At 38.3% G+C, this 17,894-nt stretch overlaps 1 protein-coding gene across 3 annotated transcripts in view; it reads left to right on the plus strand.

Annotated features, from left to right (window-relative positions):
• The window catches only part of NFATC3 (nuclear factor of activated T cells 3), a 59,750-nt gene that overhangs the window by 29,846 nt on the left and 12,010 nt on the right, over positions 1 to 17,894 (plus strand). For 2 of the 3 annotated variants that reach the window (XM_052685649.1, XM_052685648.1), the window contains exons 4-9: positions 4,615 to 4,814; positions 5,838 to 6,010; positions 6,761 to 6,901; positions 8,211 to 8,266; positions 8,899 to 9,025; positions 10,624 to 11,670. In XM_052685649.1, the coding sequence (XP_052541609.1) occupies positions 4,615 to 4,814; positions 5,838 to 6,010; positions 6,761 to 6,901; positions 8,211 to 8,266; positions 8,899 to 9,025; positions 10,624 to 11,670 (1,744 nt within the window). Of the gene's footprint in view, positions 1 to 4,614; positions 4,815 to 5,837; positions 6,011 to 6,760; positions 6,902 to 8,210; positions 8,267 to 8,898; positions 9,026 to 10,623; positions 11,671 to 12,383; positions 12,458 to 17,894 lie in introns of all 3 variants that reach the window. The other variant, XM_052685650.1, reaches the window with a different exon arrangement.

Here is a 17,894-nt window from a genome sequence, read left to right on the forward strand (position 1 = left end):
TAGAAACACAAAAGCAACTTGGCTGAGTTTCCTCTGCAAAGCAGTGGGTGGTGTATCAGTATTCTGTTACAAAGGAGGGTTTCTAGAGGTCAGTAGTGACAGTACACAGTAACTTATTAGCTGGCTGCAGCACACTGCTGGCTACTCCTGGGAAAGTGGTATATTTTTTAAAAAATAATGTTTTTTTGTAGCACACAGCTGTAGGATTGTGTGCATTCCAACATTTATTCCATTGATGTGCATGGGGAGAAAAACAAACAAAAAGTTTGGTTTTGTTAGTCTTTCTGTGAATGACCCGTGACTGAAGCTCACGTAGGCTGATATCGTAGCAATTTATTGTAATGGATCTTCATCATAGCAGTTCTGCAGCACTGACCAGAAGTTTGTAAAACAGGTTAGTTTTGATACGTATAATCTCTACAGAAGCATTATGTTCTCTCTGTACAAATCATGGGTTATCTACTACAGTAAGGTCAAATAACAGGTACCAGAGTTTCACTAGACACTTGAACAGAACATTATATGCGTTAAATTATGTAGGTATTTTCATTGAAGAAAAAATGGCATGTTTTTTGTTGAACTTAAATGTTTGGGCTGCTTACCACACAGTATTGTGCCTAAGATGAGCTAGGAAGGAAGTGTAACTGACTCCACTGTCACCGAGTCAACATTTTTAAGAGTCAACATTTTTTGAATGAAAACCAGGCTGTAGTTTAATGTGTTTTAAATTTCCAAGTATGTCATTTCTCATAATTTGAAGTTGATTGTGGATAGCAAGCCCCTATTATTGCATCAACAATGGTGATTCAGGATCCAGATGCCACCTTTCCTCTGGGGAGAGCTTGTCATGTTGCTAGTCCGTTCGGATTCCTTGGTAATTCAGTCTCCAATGGGGACCAAGGATGGTGGGTGTAAAGGTGTAGAGGTTCTATCACAATATCTTAGGCTTGCTGTCACCAGGCTTATTCTTGTACTGATGTTACATTCATGCTCTTCTGCGTACTGCTGAATACAACTACAGTGAAATAAAGTAGGAGTATTTCAAGATAAATTAACCAAGTAATCCAGCATTGTCCTGTGTTCTCAGGAATGATATGAAATAGGCTGTCTTTAATTGCACGTTCATGTTGTGCTAGGCAAAGAATGTGGCTCAGGAGGAGGGTCATGAATGATTCTCTAAAAGAAATAATCTTCATGCTCACAGAATTCTGTTGTTAGTGTGATACTGTATTGGGACTCATGTTAGACCTTAGCTCCATCATGTAGTTTCAGAAGCATTAGCAATTAGCATTAATTCCACTGGACTGTCCTTAGTATTGACCATAAACCAAAGCAGCGTAAAAAGAGTAGCTACTCCACAGTATGTATGGATTGTACGTCTTTGGAAGTCATCTGCAGGCCTAAAAATAAGGGAGATTAATATCATATTTAGTGAATAAAAGGGAACTTGTGCTTTAAATGCAAAACAGCTCTCAACCAGAATTAGAGATCTGTAGCTGTTCCTGTCACAACGTGAATGTGAATCACAGTCATAGATACTGCAGGAATGTAATTGGGAGACAGCTATTGCTGTTTCTGACTAACCCATCCTGCTTTGACATTACCTTGGCTTTTTTAAAGGACCAAAAAATGCTACAAAGATAGATACGATGGGAAACTTCCTCAGAAAAACATTATGCAAGAGAAGTGTGCCATTGAGCAGGCTGAGCAGGCTCTGGAGATTACCACCACTGTAAAACAGTTCATTTTAGCCCCCAGTAGTCTCCAGCTGCGTTCTTACTAATGAGGTGCAGGCATCTTTTCCACAAGATCTCATCTCATTTTTTACTAACCCACTGTCCCCCAACAAAATCTTCTCTTTGATTAACAATGCTGTGTAAATTTACTGGTGTACTCTTGTGGAATCCTTGTAATGCATACTTAGACAAGAGAAGGGAAAGTGCTAAAATCTAAAGCTGCTCTCTCCAGCTGCCAAAAGTTTCAGCTCCACGTGTACAGCTTCCATAGGCAATTAGGTTTGCCATCTTTTTTGCTGTTGGAAACACGATGTTTAAATATGAAAACACTTAAGCTGCTCATTGCTTACTTAGAAAAAAATATTTCCTTGGTTCTTTGTAGCTCCTGTTTCTGTGATCAGGCCCAGAATTACACTGCAGTGTAGGAGACAAGGTTATTCTTTTACTTTGCCACTGCTTGCTTACTTGTCACACTCACTTGTAGACATTATTTATATTTATAGTTTAATTTTGTTTACTTTTCACGTTCTCTTTTAATTTTAAACATGATATAAACACGGTAAATCACTTTATGGAAAAGTAAAATTTTATGAAGTCTCTTCTAGTTTTCCAGCATGTTATTACTCTGCCTAACCATATATATTCCAGTGCCTTTAACAGCCTTCACCACAGGTGCTTTACAGCAGTGCATGAGAAGGCCGTAGTGCAAGTGTCTGATTAACGCAGCTCAGTGGAGGTGGAGGGAAGCTTGTTTGCTTTTCTTTTGAGATTGGTTTAAGCTTTTATTGCTTTTCAGTGTGTATGAAATTCTTAGGGGTTATGTTAATGTTATTATAGAACACTTTAAATCATGAGAAGCGTGATTTATATGTTTCTGATTTGTAACGTGCATAGGTTTTCTCTAAATTATTGTATGAGTGCATTCTGTTTCATTACAACATTCTTCCTTGCAATGTTGCTGGAGCATTCAGTTTCACATTCATCTGTTGGTTAATCTGGTATATATGAACCAGGAGTACAGTGCATGCATAAAAAAGTTTGTATTACAAGATGATCATTCAGAAAGTGCTCTTGATAACTTGCTGATACGTAACTAATCTGTTGGTGGGATGGGGATTTTTTTTTTTGTCTGTCTTTTCTGCCTCTTTCCCTTCCTCCAGAACACTTTGCAGAATAACATTTGGAAACTCAGCCCCCTGTGTCTTCCATAGCATATGTGAGCCAAGCATAGAAGGCGAACTCAGGAATAATGGAAGTAGTGTTAGAAACAGATCTGAGCAGTGGAGCAACCATGCTGCCTGGGAGGCTGTACCCCTGCAGCACCAGATGTACTTTGCTTCACTGAATTTAGCTCCTGCTCTGTGCAGGCTTCTGTACGGTCTCTGCTGGCAGGCTGGCACGGCGTTACAAGTCTGAGTGTCATTGCTGTTATCTCTAGAACTGTTGTGTATGTATCTATGTGTATGTTGTGTGTGTATCCATTGTTAAAGAAGGTGGAGATAGCTTTAATTGGAAGTCAGCTTTGTCACAGTGACCCTGCTTGGAAGTTATTCAAGTTTTTGAATAGGTCTGGCTTGTAATTTTTATAGTTCCTAGTATTAAGAGTGAATACGTTCCACAGCACTCACGTTCAGCCTGTGTTTCATCATGTTAAGACTGAATTTTAGCTGAGGAAAAAGGATGGTGGAGTCACAGCGTTGAGAATTTTGGAAAAGGTGGCTGCTGTAAATGCTAAATTAATATATGTACTTAGAGTGAATAACGTGTAAAGAATACTTAAGTGTTCTAAAAGAATGGAGATTTGTTCAAAGAGTGTTTTGGTATTACAGTAAAATATTTTGTAAAGATGGAGTCTTGCATCAAGTATTAAAAGGAAATTATCCTTAATTAATACGAGTCCCTCTGTCCCACTTTCAGTGGGATGATAAGAGAAGGATGTTGCGAGCTGTTTCTGTTGCTGTAGTTTATGGGTGACTGAACAAGTGCATGGCAAGAAACCTGTCAGAACACTGACAGTTACAGCAGCTTCGTCTGTACTTTGACATCAGTAAATGCTTCAATATTGCATTTATTTACATGGATATCAACTCTGGTAGCCTAGACTTTTGTTAGGGACTGAGGTTTTAGGTTTCTTTTTCTGAATTTAGCTTTTCATACTGAGAACTCTAGTCAGAGCAAAAAGATTTTACATATTTGAAAGAATATAAGCCTATTAGCAGTAGAAATATGTATATAAATGCAAATAAATGCAATCCTTTAAGAAACCTGATGGAAATTAGTCAATTATAGGACAGAATATTCCATTTAATAAAAGTTGCTGTGACTTTAAGCTTTGTGTACCTTTAGTGACAGGTACTTTTCCTTCACTGTAACAAGGATCCCAAGAGGTAAGGACTGATCAAGCTATAAGAAGATGTGACTTTTTGATTTAACATTGTTGCATCTGTTTTTCTGCTTGCCTGCAAACAAGTGAATTGCTGACGGTAGCTGGAATCAAGGAGGAAGCGGAATTTGAGTTTCAGAGCTGAAGTCAGTGTAGTTCAGTTATGGACGTTTTGTGGTAGAAGTTGGACTGGGCTGGCCTTTCAAAGGTACAGGGAGATTTGGGGACAGCAGAATCCAGAATTCTTTGCCTTCCAATAGTTCCCTTGCTGTAGTAATGGTCCAGAAATTGCTCAACCCAGAACAATAGAAACAGCAATTCCAAACTGCTTCCTTTCTCTTTCTTCTCACACTCCCACTCTTAACAAAAACAAACAAAAATACAAACAAAAAACCCCAAACACAGGAGACTGAATAAGTACACAAACTAAGTACTGCTCTTTCACACAAATGCAGAAAAATGAACTAATGTTTAAATACACCTTTTTTTCATCAGCTCCTGGGCTACAGTGAAAAGCCTGTAAACCTGCAGATGTTCATCGGAACTGCAGATGATCGCTACTTAAGGCCTCATGCATTTTACCAGGTGCACCGAATCACTGGAAAAACTGTTGCTACAGCAAGTCAGGAGATAATCATTGCCAGCACAAAAGTTTTGGAAATACCACTTCTTCCTGAAAATAATATGTCAGCCAGGTACTTTGCAGCTCTTCAGCTGATATGTCTTTTTTTTCTTTCCCATTTGTACTAAAGGAACATTTGGTAAAACAGCGTATTTATGATTCGTGAGAAATGTGTCAGCGCTCAGAAATAAGTCTGCAGGTAATGTTAGAAGTAATGAAACAGGGAAACATGGAAGCTCATGTGATTGATGGGAAGATGAACGACTTGGGGGTTTATACTTTCCATCTAATCTGTACATATGTATGACCCCACATTTGTAGAATTGCATGTGAACTATAACTGGCTGGTAGAGTTCAGCTGCTTGTTTTTCAGTAACGTGGTTGTCTGACTTCTCATATCCTGACAGACATTGTCTCAGATTTTTTTTTTAACAGAGCTTGACAGATTTTTTTTTAAACAGTCTTGACAGATAGAATGTGCAAAATAATAGTTTAATACTGCTTAGTTTCAGCAACAGTTATACTGCTCTGTTCTGCCTAGAGAGTCCATGAAGTGAGTGAAGCAGCTATTTGTTAATGTAGCTTGTTGTCTATTTCTAATGAGACTCGTAAGGCCAGCTTAGATTTCCTAAAGTTACAGATCTCAGGCTTCTTCCACTGAATGCTCTGGAATCACAGTAACAGTCTTCAGAAGCTTCTGTGTTATTTGATTGAAGTATTGTGTGGCTTATGTGAATAAATCAATAACCATACGGAACGGAAGCTGGGATGTGACAGCTGCAGTTCTGTCATTCTCTCTTCCTAAGCTGAACTAAATGTCATCCTTGTAAATGTTTACTGTGTTACACAGCTTGCTTTGAATAACACTAGAGGTTGAAAAAAGCAGCAGCTAGGTGTTTGTAAGGCAGAATATATAAAATTTGCTGACATTCGACACTAACATCTGTTAATGGAAACATTTAAAACAGCCTAACATGGGGAAAATTTGCATCATCTTCATTCTTTAACAGAAAGGCTTGCAGAGTATACGTAAGCAAAAGTTTGATTTGTTTTCTTCCATTTCTCTTCTAATCCATCCTTCCTCACCTCCCTCCAGTATCGATTGTGCGGGTATCTTGAAACTTCGCAATTCAGATATTGAGCTCCGCAAGGGAGAGACAGATATTGGAAGAAAGAACACCAGAGTCCGACTCGTGTTTCGTGTTCACATCCCACAGCCTAGTGGAAAAGTCTTATCTCTGCAGACTGCTTCCATACCTGTTGAATGCTGTAAGATTGCTTTAACTATATGTAATTCATACTCATGTTTCCGGCACGTGTCTGTAATAATGTCATTCTGATGACATTTACTGTCAGAATGTCTGTAATAATTGTGTGTGAAAAGTATTGTGTGTAAGGATCTTAATTTAAAAAAAAATGATACCTGTTTATTTGAGGATGGTACTTAGCAGTGGGTAACCTGGAGGTTCTGAGGAGCAGTGTTTTAAGCTTTAAACCTAATACTGCAGTCACACGATATCAGCTTAGGAAGCACCTGTATGCAGAAGGAGGCAGTGGTGAAAGTATTTGTTTTGGGAAGAAATGATACCTTTCATTTACAACAGTCTGTATGCCATTACTTGTTGTTTTACAGCAATACCTGATGAGCAGCTGAACTTGTAGGAAGTTCATGTCTTTAAATGCTGGCAGTAAGGAAACGTATGAAATAAGAAAGTAGCTTTTAAAGTACTTTTTAACTTACTGTTCCTAACTTGCAAATTGCATTTGCTGTAACAGTAGAATCTGTTGGGTTTAATGAATTCTTTTAACAAACAATGAGAAGCATGTTGAAATTAGGTAAATAGAGCAAACAAAGCACAATTTATATACTTATATATTTGTATATATTAAATTATACATTATATATATTTATAGGTGACTTTTAGTTTCTACTCCAGTGCTTTAGTTTAGGGCCATAGGAGAATTGCTGCTATGGTGATAACTGTGAGTAATGTTTTCCTTCTTCCTTTTGTTTTAAAGCTCAGCGATCTGCTCAAGAACTTCCTCAGATTGAGAAGTACAGCATCAATAGTTGCTCAGTCAATGGAGGCCATGAAATGGTGGTAACAGGATCTAATTTCCTTCCAGAATCAAAAATCATATTTTTCGAAAAAGGACAAGGTAAATGCTTCCCTCCTTTTATTCCTTAACAACAAAAATCACAAAACCTGATATTAAAATTGAATTTTTTACCCAAAGTCTCTGATTCTTCAGAGTTGCAGTCTAAGGGCTCATTTAGTTTTGGTGGTTGCCTTAGAAACATACAGGCTCAGTTCCTGCAAGTCTCAAATAGAGATAGAAAATTCACTGAGAAGTTATATTTGTGATGTAAGAACTATCTGTAACAGATGTTAATGTGGAAAATTAGTAGAAGAATTTTGCTTTTTAGCTGGAGTTAAACATTTTTTTTTCCATAGTTTTGTCATTTTCCAGAAATACCTACTATTTGCATAACAATTAAATTTTGTTTAATTATGCAACTACATCAACTGGGGAATTCGACACTCAAAAATGCTATGAAAATATCTTTGCTACTCTTTCCTGAAAAATTGAAACTGGTATTCCAGTTCCAGCAGTGATAATTTAACTTACTCAAATGTTGGATAATTTAGCATCTTGGAGCAGTGTGTATATGTAACGTGTGCACCTGTGTTATCACTAAACAAAGTAAATTAAGGGGTTGCAGCTAAGTCCAATTCTGCCACATCCTTGTTTTTCTTAAATATTTAAGTAAAAGTGTGGTGTTGATTTTATTTTAATTGGCAAATGTAGCATGAGTTGCTCTTTTAATGTATGGTATGTGTTGATATCCATTTGTTCAGGTTGTACTTTTAAACCCTTTTGAGGACACACTGCTGGACTGTAGATTAAGGATGGCAGGTTGTGCTAGGTCAGAGCAAGGAGGATGTTCGCCAAGGTGCAGTGACTTCCCTCACAGCACAGACAGCTTGCCTAAAGTTGAACTACAGGGCCTTTTGGTTCTGCAGCACGTATTTGTCTTCATTTCATAACCTTTGGATATGTACAGGCAGCTATGGTATATATTGTTTCTCACATGGTGACTGAACCTGTAAATCTTCAGCATGTTTGTTTGAATAATCCTAAGCAGTATTAGTTATTTACCTTCATTTTTAAAAGTCAGTTGGGAAAAAGAAAATCGCTCCAACTACACTGCCTCCTTTAGAGCCAGATCCAGCTGTTTGTAATCAGGTTCTGTTAAATGCAGAATCTTACACAACATTCAGCTTCAGTGACTGCAGCACTTAAACTCCAAAGAATCCCTATGCAATGCAATCTGTTTAAAATGTATCTCACAGAATTGCTGTTTTATAACTGACAGTAAATGCGCTTCTCAAGTATTTAACATTAAGTATTTAAGGAATGTAGAAGATGCTTTTTGCTTCAATTTTTTGTTAATTTCTCCCAACAGATGGACGACCTCAGTGGGAGGTAGAAGGGAAAATAATTAGGGAAAAGTGTCAAGGGGTGAGAAACTTTCTTTTTCTTTCTTTAGAAATTATGTCTTAAAGTGAGGATCTACTCCTCTTCATTGTTCTGAAATTTAGACTTTGTTTAGCAAAGCAGATATTGTCTGATTCAGACAGACAACTGGAGACTTCTAAATTGCCTTGATTCTTTAAAGTAGCCATTAAGATGATGTGCTGAAAGAACTGGAAGTAGTGTGCTTGAGAAAGCATTGCAAAAAGAAATTCAAATTGGACAGAAAGAAAACTGAAAATAAGTTCTGTAAGATGACAAGTAATTTCCAGTGCATTAGAATCTTTCTTTCAAGCTTGAGTGAGCCAAAGTGCAATTCTTTTTGACTCCTGTGTATTTTATGCACTGGCAGCCAAATGAAGCATCATTTACAAGTGTCTCTTTAATTACCAGTGCTGCCTTCAGAACGCTTCGGTTTAAGAAAGAAAAGAAGTCTCTGGTTTACAGTTTGCTAATGGTGCTGCTTTGATATGTAATATCGGCAGAAATTTGGAGTTCATCTGTTGAGAAATATCAGTTTGCTTTAGTTTTACTATTAAACTGTTTTGGTTCTTCTGTGATTAATAGCAGTTTCATTTGCATTTAATATGTAAAACTTTTTCTTCAAAACTTTCTTACAGGCAAACATCATACTTGAAATCCCACCATACCACAACAAAACTATTACAGCTGCAGTTCAGGTGCAGTTTTATCTCTGCAATGGCAAGAGGAAAAAAAGCCAATCTCAGCGTTTTACTTACACACCAGGTACTAAATGTAAAAAAAGTAAAAAGCTGCATTTTATGTATATTTTTTAAGGTAAACATTTGAAAGTAGTTCGGACAGTCTTTGTACCTTTGGCAGGTAGATGCGACTAGCTTTAACAGTCTGAAATTTAGAGTAATAAGCCACAGTGCTACAACTACAGCCAATTATTTCTTTGTTACACATTTTACAGAATAATTTGCATTTTTACCAATTTTTGAGAATGATTATAAGTCTCAGAATTTGCTTCTCATTAACCAGTGATGACAGAGAGGTCACAGAATATCAGGTTCTGTGCATCTGGTTCTGTGTTTTTTTTCCCTCCCAAATATCCACAAAAACAGTTTCAGATATAAGGAAAAGAAAGAAAAGTTTGTTTTTTTCCCCAAACATATTGCAGCCCTTTCTGAGATAATATTTTTGAATTTGAACAGAAGTGAAAATCGTGTTTCAGTTAAAAAAACAAGTCTTAATCCTTTATGTCTGGCACGAGACAATACTAGATATACAGTGCCTCCTGCTTTGCCTGCCACTACCTTGCTATTAAGAAATTTGTGCCCACTGAGAGTGGTCATAGATTACAGGGGTCAAACAATGTGTCCCGATCCTTTACTGCTGTTTGGAGGACCTAAGGTCAGATACCCAACGGAGTCTCTTTTTTATGACTATTGAAACAATCTTCTTGAAGATAACTTGTATGCTGGCAAAAAAAGCTTCCATTAATTTACACCATTTAAATAAGCTCTGCCTGCTGCTTGTTCTGTAAAAATACAGACTTTGTGCTTAATTTGAGCAACATTACCTAAGTAAGTTGTGCATTAGGTGTACATTTCTTGTGTTATCAAATATAGCTGTTGCTATTCTTAAGAATATCAGCTCCTATGATAATTACAAAAATATCATCTAAGATGCATCCTGTGATGCATATTCAAAGTGGAATGAAGTAATGAAACCTACTGCTTAAATAAGAAGCTATTCTACTTATAACTGCAGCTGTAATTGCACAAGCATTTAAACATCCATTTATTAATATGTTTAACACTTCAGCATTAATGTAAAATGTAGAACAGCAACCAAGCCTTAAAAAAGCCAATATTTTTCTACTGTTTGTTCTTAAAATCTGTATCTTTTCCTGAGCCTACCTCTGGCTTAAAAAAAAAAAAAAAAAAAGACAAGTAAAAATGGTATCTGTTTAAAAAAAAAAAAAAAGCATTTGCTTTTTCCTTGTGCCTCATTCTGAACTGTTATCTGACTGTTTTTAGCAGAGCCTGGTAGCAGCCTCTGCACACACACCCTTGGTAAGCTGTATCATTTGGAGGTACTACTGGCTGGGTTGCAATAAGAGCCATACACTGCATGCAGGGTAGTTCAGAAAGGAGAAAACTGCCTTGGAATAAATGCTAGGAGGATTCTTCTCTCTTTACGCCCGTAGTGCTAATTCTTGAAGTCAAAGAAAATAAAAGCATAGCAAAAGGAAAAAGGAAATTAGAACAAGGATATTAACAGTACTGTCATGGTTGTTAAATGACAGTTAGTGCGTATGCGTTTATCGCAGGATGAAAATGAATTGGAATTGTAATACACAATTTTACTTTTTCTAGTTATAATGAAGCAAGAGCACAGAGATGAGGTGGATTTGTCTACTGTTCCATCCTTGGCACTGCCTCACACAAGCAACGTCCAAGGCCTACATTCTATCCGAACTCAGTTGCCTTCACCGGAGCAAGGCCATCCTCATGACAATTTACTGTCTACATCACCTAGGAGCCTTGTGTGTCCAGTTCAACCACCATATACAGCAATGGTGACCTCAGCGGTATCCCACCTGTCGCATATGCAAGGTAGAAACCTTAGTCCAAGTGAAGAGTGTCACGTTTTGCCCCCTGCTGTGGTTCAGTCTTTTCAGGTAACATCACCACCTCCTGTGAGGCCTTCCTATCAGCCTATGCAGTCCAGCGATGTGTACAACGAACAGTCTGGTCTTCCTATGAACTCTGCCTCCAGCCAAGGATTTGATGCTATTTCATTTCAGCAAGACACAGCTGTACCTCATCTGATAAATCTTAGCTGCCAAGCTCTACCACCAATGCCGTTCCATTCTTCAAATCCAGGTTCTGTGTCAACATCGAGTGCAGCAGGGCACCCACTAGCACGCTCAGCACATTCAGGACAGTCATCTTCGCACCTGCCGTCCATGGGATACCACTGCCCAAGCGCCGGGCAGGCCTCCGTCCCTTCTGCAATGAGTCGCTCCCTAGGGCAGTCTTCTCCCCAGCTGCAGCAAGTCCCATACCATTCTACAAACCCAGCGTCCACTTCCCCATCCCCAACAGCTTCCCATCCTTTGGTCCACTCACCGCTGTCCGGACCATCGTCGCCCCAGCTACAACCTATGCCTTACCAATCTCCTAGTTCAGGACCTGCCTCATCTCCCCCACCAGCCACTGTAAGTCAGTCGGGACAGCACTCCCCTCAAGCACATAGTCCTGCACTGGGAGGTCTTAATGCAGCTTCATCTTTAGTGCACCATCCCGTGTGCGATTCATCTCCATTTTCACCAGATGGGGCAGCTATTAACATTAAACCAGAACCTGAAGATCGAGAATTGAATTTTCAGATAGGACTACAAGACATCACACTGGATGACGGTAAGTGGATTTAATAGTTTAATACTAGGGTATAATTACAAATTACACTAAACCAAAACTCATTGAAGGAAAGGGTTATTTTGTTTAGATCACACTCCTCTTCACAGAAGTATGACTGCATTTTTATAGTACAAATATATTTTTGCATCCAATGCAATGACTTATTTAAAACTAATAGTAGTCATACTGTTGAACTAGCTTAGCATACAGTCTGCCTGTAGCCTTTGTTTTTAGTCATAAAACAAGGCCAGAGAATTAATTCCTGCATATTTACACTTTATCACGGGAAATTAATTTGAAGCCTCTTCTAATTGTCTTTCCAGCATATTTCAGTGAAAGTCATCAAAATATCTGAGTTAGATAACTAGTTCAGATCATGATTTCATGGAGCTATCCCAGTTTCGAGAGGCAGGCTGTTTTGCTGAAAGTACCGCACGTGCATTTTGGCACCATCTTAGTCTCTTCCTAGACAGCAGAAAAGCTGCCGTCATTCAGCACCTCTGCTCACTGTAGCTGTTAGCTTTCTCCTTACCGCTTTGGCTACATTTTTGAGAAATTCACCAGCTTCCTGTAAACAAGGACCATGATGGGAGGCATTCTGATGCTAAGGCCAGACCATAAAATCCTTAACTTCTAATACCTGGACAGCGTTCATTTAGAAAACCAAGTGGAAAGTAGCAGTTACCAGATGCTGAGTGTTGGGAGTATCTTAGGCATGCATGAGAAGGAATTCAAAGAAAGCGACAGATTGAAGTGACTGAAAGAGCAGAAGGCCTGGCCTTAACAGGTATGTAGAAGGTATTTGATATTAATGATGGGCACCTTACTAGCATCTGTTTTCTCCAGTAGGTTTAGCTGTAGTTTTTTAGTTATTCCTTGCAAGCGTAGGCTATCTGTTAAATATCCACATCAGTCAGCTTTCCTTGAATTAGAAAGGAAGAAAAGAGACCAGCTCTTTCCAGGACATGCTGAGAGAAGGGGAAGACTTTAGGAAACAGAATATTTAAAATTTCTACGTCCATGCTAGAGGAGTGAGAACGAAATCTAATGTTTCCAAGAAGTGTCACATTAGAACCTGTCTCTTAGCCTGCTTCCCTTCACACCCACAAAAAAGATACAGAAATTGGAAAATAAAAAACAAACCACCTAAATACTGTAGTTAAACTCTTCACACTGTAAGCAGAGGCATTTAGCATTTATGAGCAGCTCAGTTTGGAAGTTCCTGCCTGGAAGTCAGAATAAATGCACAGTAGAGAAAAGAAAGCAAACTTTTTACCCCTATGGCACAAGTTGGAATTTCTTCTAGAAACTGTTTTTTCTGCTTAACAATGAAATTATTGAGTTGTTTCTATGCTGACGAACATATTCTTTCAATAGCAAGAAAACCTGAAAGAGCCATGCTTAAAGTGTACCCATTTGCTAACATGTTAGAGAAATAAAACCAGTATGCAGAAGATAGAAATGACCACAGTTTCAATAATTATTCTTTAAAATAATGCTGGCTGTGGAAGTTAGTCTCATAACCTGTGGCTACACTGTTTCCTACATGGAAAACAACGTATTTTTAAATGCTAAACAACCCCCGGGCATAAGCTGTACGTTTACAAGTGCTTAAGTGATGTTCTTTGCAGTTCAATATTACTGCCATTCAGTGATTTAATTGTTTAGACGTAGAATTCTGAGAAATGGAAAACTGGTGGGTTTTATTCTTATTCAGTCTGCCAGTTCAGGTTGGATGCCGAACCTGAAACTTGCTGTTCCAAAAGTCTTAAAGAGCACAGTGACATGAAACAAGCCGCTCATGTTCTCACCATAAATACACCCTGTCTTTAATCAGTTTGTGGTTTAAAAAATAAAAAAATGTTTAGACAGGAACTTTTTAAAATGTATCTAATGTTTTACTGTGGTTTATGAAATAATTAGAAAAACTTACTTTTGTTTATTATTGAATCTTAGTTTCCATTCAGATAGAGCTAGACACAAGTTGCAGATTAATTAATGTTATAAAACCTAAAAAAAATCTGAACATAAGTGGACTTAAAAATAAATATTAATAGGGTGTGTTCTCCCAAGTAACGTATCAAACATGAAAGCTACATTTAACTAGAAAATGGGCTTTTAAATAGGTTACCAATGAAGACAAGTAAACTGCCCCCCAAATTATTTTAAGGCCAATTAAAGTTTTTGTTTGAATGATATCTTGATTACTGCACTCAGTAGCTTAAGACAAACAAACAAGACAAACAAGCAAAATCTGACAACATAAATAATCTTCTTTCAGAAAGGTTCAGTATTTTAAAATCAGCATAGTTAGTTTCTTTGTCAAGAAAATAAAGTACTGGAATAGAATTTGAGTGGTGTACTTCTAGTTACTAAGCTGTTTAGCTTGCCAGAGTATAATCTGAATTTATTTAAAAAAAAAAAAATGAAGGTAATTATGTAAATCCCCTTAAGCAAGACTTCCTAAAGTGTGCTTCAGTGTGCTTCCCTTCAGCCACCATCCTGGCTGTTTCTTCAGGACAAATCCAAAACTTAATATGGAACTACAGAGCTACTACTTCAGTCTTGATCCAGCATCTCTTGGAAGCTGCAGTGTCTGGATTCACACTTTTTGGTTCTTTTGCAACATCAGAAACACTTGGCAACGACAGAACAGAGCATCATTTTAATTTAGTTCTATTCCTTTGCCCGTAACACAAGTAGGGCCCTCTTCAGACTGAGTGAAAAAGGCTTTCAGAATTGGAAAGCAGATCTTTTACCTGAATTACACTTACAGGAGAAAAAAAAAAAAAGTTAAGCCAGTGTAGCTTTTTGTTTTCCAACAGGATCTGACTGATACTTTAGGCCTTTTCAGTTGATGCCTTGAATTTGCCCTTATTCCCCAGTCCTTGCTTCCCACACTTTATAATTCACTTTAAGACTCTAAGGACATTAGAAGATTAAAGAAAATGTTTGATGCATAAGACAAATTCAAAGTCATTTGTATTTTAGGCTGCTACTTAAAGGACATCATGAAAACCAGTGCTATTTTCTCCTGCTTAGGACTTTCCAGTAGTCCATCTGCACAAGCTGATATTGCACTGCATAAGAGCAGCTTCCCATGCTTTATTTGTCCCATTCTCCTCTTCATCTCCTCCCCTCCTTCCTTTAACAGCTTTCACTAAGTCCTTCCTCTGCCTGTCTTCCCAGGCTGACATTTCCCTGTATAGATAGCAGAATACTTAGGGATGCAAGTATAAACAAGAAAGCTACAACAGTTGGTCATTTCAGTCCTTTCCTGTATACGTGGTCCATTCTGTGTTCTGTTGTGTAGTCATCTAATAAGGGTCCCATTTCTCTTTACAACTAGAAAAAAATTCGTCAAAGTTGCCTCCAATCCAATTCTCTGATGAGGCCTTGTTAATTTTTCACTTTTTTTTTTTTTTTAAAAAAAAAAGCTTCCAGTGTGGTAGTTTGCCTATCCTGCTGTCAAGTTCTAGATTTAAAGCTTTAATTCTAATACTGTTGATCTTACAAGAGCCTAGGTTTATTTTATGGTTTAGGAGCAAGTTTACCTTGTATTTCATGGCTTTCTACAACGACGAGATTTCTAGCATGTATTTCTAACAACTGTATTTAACCATTTTAAAGTATTACATTAGTCTGTATTCAGCAACTCAGGATGACCTTCTGCTAATCCTCTAACATTCTGTTACTCATTACATCTCCGCTACCTCAAGCAGGAGATTAGAAAATCTAGTACATGGATTTATTATAAATCATAACCAGAAATCCTCCAACAGCTTTGTGTACATAAAGCAATAATTCGGCTTTGTCAGATGCACTCTAAGCCACTTGCCTTCATTCATTATAATAGTTCTGTTTGATATCTCTCCAGTCAGTAAGCTCTCTTGCTTGGAAGCTCAAACTTCAGATTTTCTAGTGAAGGCAGAACAGATCAATCCAGGTAGCTTTTTACTTTACCTCCAGCTTAACTTCTGTACAAGCTGTAGTTGAACCTTAATAGCAGTAACTAGCAAGGAAGTTCTGAAGAATGACTAAGTGGTATTTCTCTATATCTAATTAAAATGTATGAATTAACAGTTACTAGTACAGCAGCTTCCTGCACAGCAAAGCAATCAGGGTCTACAGAAACAGGAATACTGAATGCTAGAACAACCTGTTGCCATACGTGTCCAGGTCAAGGCATGCAGCAGAATGCAAAAGCTGCAGCCTGCATTGTATGCAGGACCTGCAGAATACTTGCAATTCTAAAAGCCATTCAGAAAATCAGACTAGTGTAAGCCATTCATCAAGGTTGCATTTAAATACCATCTCTCTTTGTATTCTGTATATTAGATACCATCAAGCAGTGCAGGAATTGCAATAAAACAGTTTTACATAGTAAAGTAAATGCCTCTTGTAGTTTTCATGGAAACTACAGCAGAAACTACAACAGATACAAATAACAGTATTTGACAGAGCAGATTCTCAGCTGCATAACACTGTTTCTCAACAGTCACAACCATTAGCTATGCATTTCTGCCAGCGATGAGCAAGAGCCTGCATACCACGCTCATCAAAATATGCACCAGTGGAAGGGAACCACTACTGCTGCTGCCACTGCTGAAACGCACCACCCACTGCCTCACTGTGCTCACAGCCCTTGCCTGGTGTCTGTAAGTGTCCAGTGAGCACCAGTGAATGTCATTGGGTGCCATTCTTTTCCTGAATGGAGTAGAAATTCAGTGACACACCTTTTCTTCCTTTACGCTTTCAGTCAGACACCATTTTGTCAGACTGCCCCTCTGCTGCTGTCTGTCACACAACAACAAAACGTAACTCAGTTTTGATGGAAAGGTTCAGTCTTGACTGCAACACCACTCACATCCACCTCTGACATTGAGGGCCAATAATAGGATGCATTACTTTTGGAGCAGCCCTCAATTCTCCTCTTAAGCTTATGGACTGCTTCAATACATCCTAAGGTTGAATAAGATGGCAAGAAAAAACTTGATATGGATGGAAATGTGCTAGTTTTAATTAAGAGTGGAAGGAAGAAAGACCCAGACACTGAGTACTAGATTGAAGGGAAAAGGTTGGAACGATGACAAGTGAAAGGATGTTATCCATCTGTGGCTGCCAGCAGTTAAAAGATATTATGATCATATATCCTAGTGAAGTCATTCACTACGTTCATAAAACCGATGCCAGAGCAGTATCTTTTTAGATGATCAGTTGTAGATTGCTACTGCATTAAGTTGTCTGGATAAATCATCAGGAAGTTACAGCCAGCTAATGTCTGAATCCTGCTGTGTGTCTCGGATGGCTGCACGATGCCTCATAACTACTGTAAGAACACCTCATTGTACCGCCCCCAAAAGGTTCCCATTTAAGAATTAGAAGAGGTTGGAAACTTCTTTTGGGAATGCAAATGCTATGTGTACACCATGGTGCAGATACTACCAAGAGTAGCAAAACTGGAGGGAGTTAGACATGTCATTGCAACACTGTAAAAACACATCCAGACACTTCTGCACTGCTTTCCGCAGCCCAGCTCTAAGGCTCACGCATTATGCTTACTGTATTAAACTCATTTTCTTGCTTGAAAGAAAGAGGCAGTTGTGTGACATATATCACAGTAAAACCAATTCATTTAAATGCAGAGCGTGACATAACCATGGCATGCACAGAGATTCTTGTTACTGCACAAAGTAACTTTACAACTTCTACTGCAACTCTACAGGCCGAAGGTGTGTGCACACCTGTCTGTACAGCTGCAAATGTTATGTGCCTGTGAAGACTGTACTCTTAACACTTCTTACATCCTGATTAAATAAGTTAAAAAAAAATAATAAAAATCAGTGAAGCTGAAATTTCTAAAGTAAGCTCATTCTATCACTTGAAGTAGTAAGATGGTGAGCAAGGCAGCTCACCATGCCCTTGGTAGTTTGCCATTCCAAATGTGTGCTTCCATATGCCTGTCTTTGATCACAAACCAACAGTCACAGCTGGCTGCTCCACAGCAGGGAGGACTGAGGGTTAAGTATAGCCCTGCAGCTGCTTTTTTTTTTTTGGAGGGAAAGCTGACACCGTATTACTTGGTGGTTGTGGGAAGTCTAAATGAGGTTTAATACCCAGCACTAACTAGTGTGATGTAACAGCTGATCATAAATGCAGCTGATCTAACTATCTGGAGAAGACAAAAGGCAGCTTATATTCAAGGAAGCTTGTGCTGGGGTCTG

Source organism: Tympanuchus pallidicinctus, unplaced genomic scaffold (assembly GCF_026119805.1).
Source record: "Tympanuchus pallidicinctus isolate F22 unplaced genomic scaffold, pur_lepc_1.0 scaffold22, whole genome shotgun sequence".
Lineage (NCBI taxonomy): Eukaryota > Metazoa > Chordata > Aves > Galliformes > Phasianidae > Tympanuchus > Tympanuchus pallidicinctus.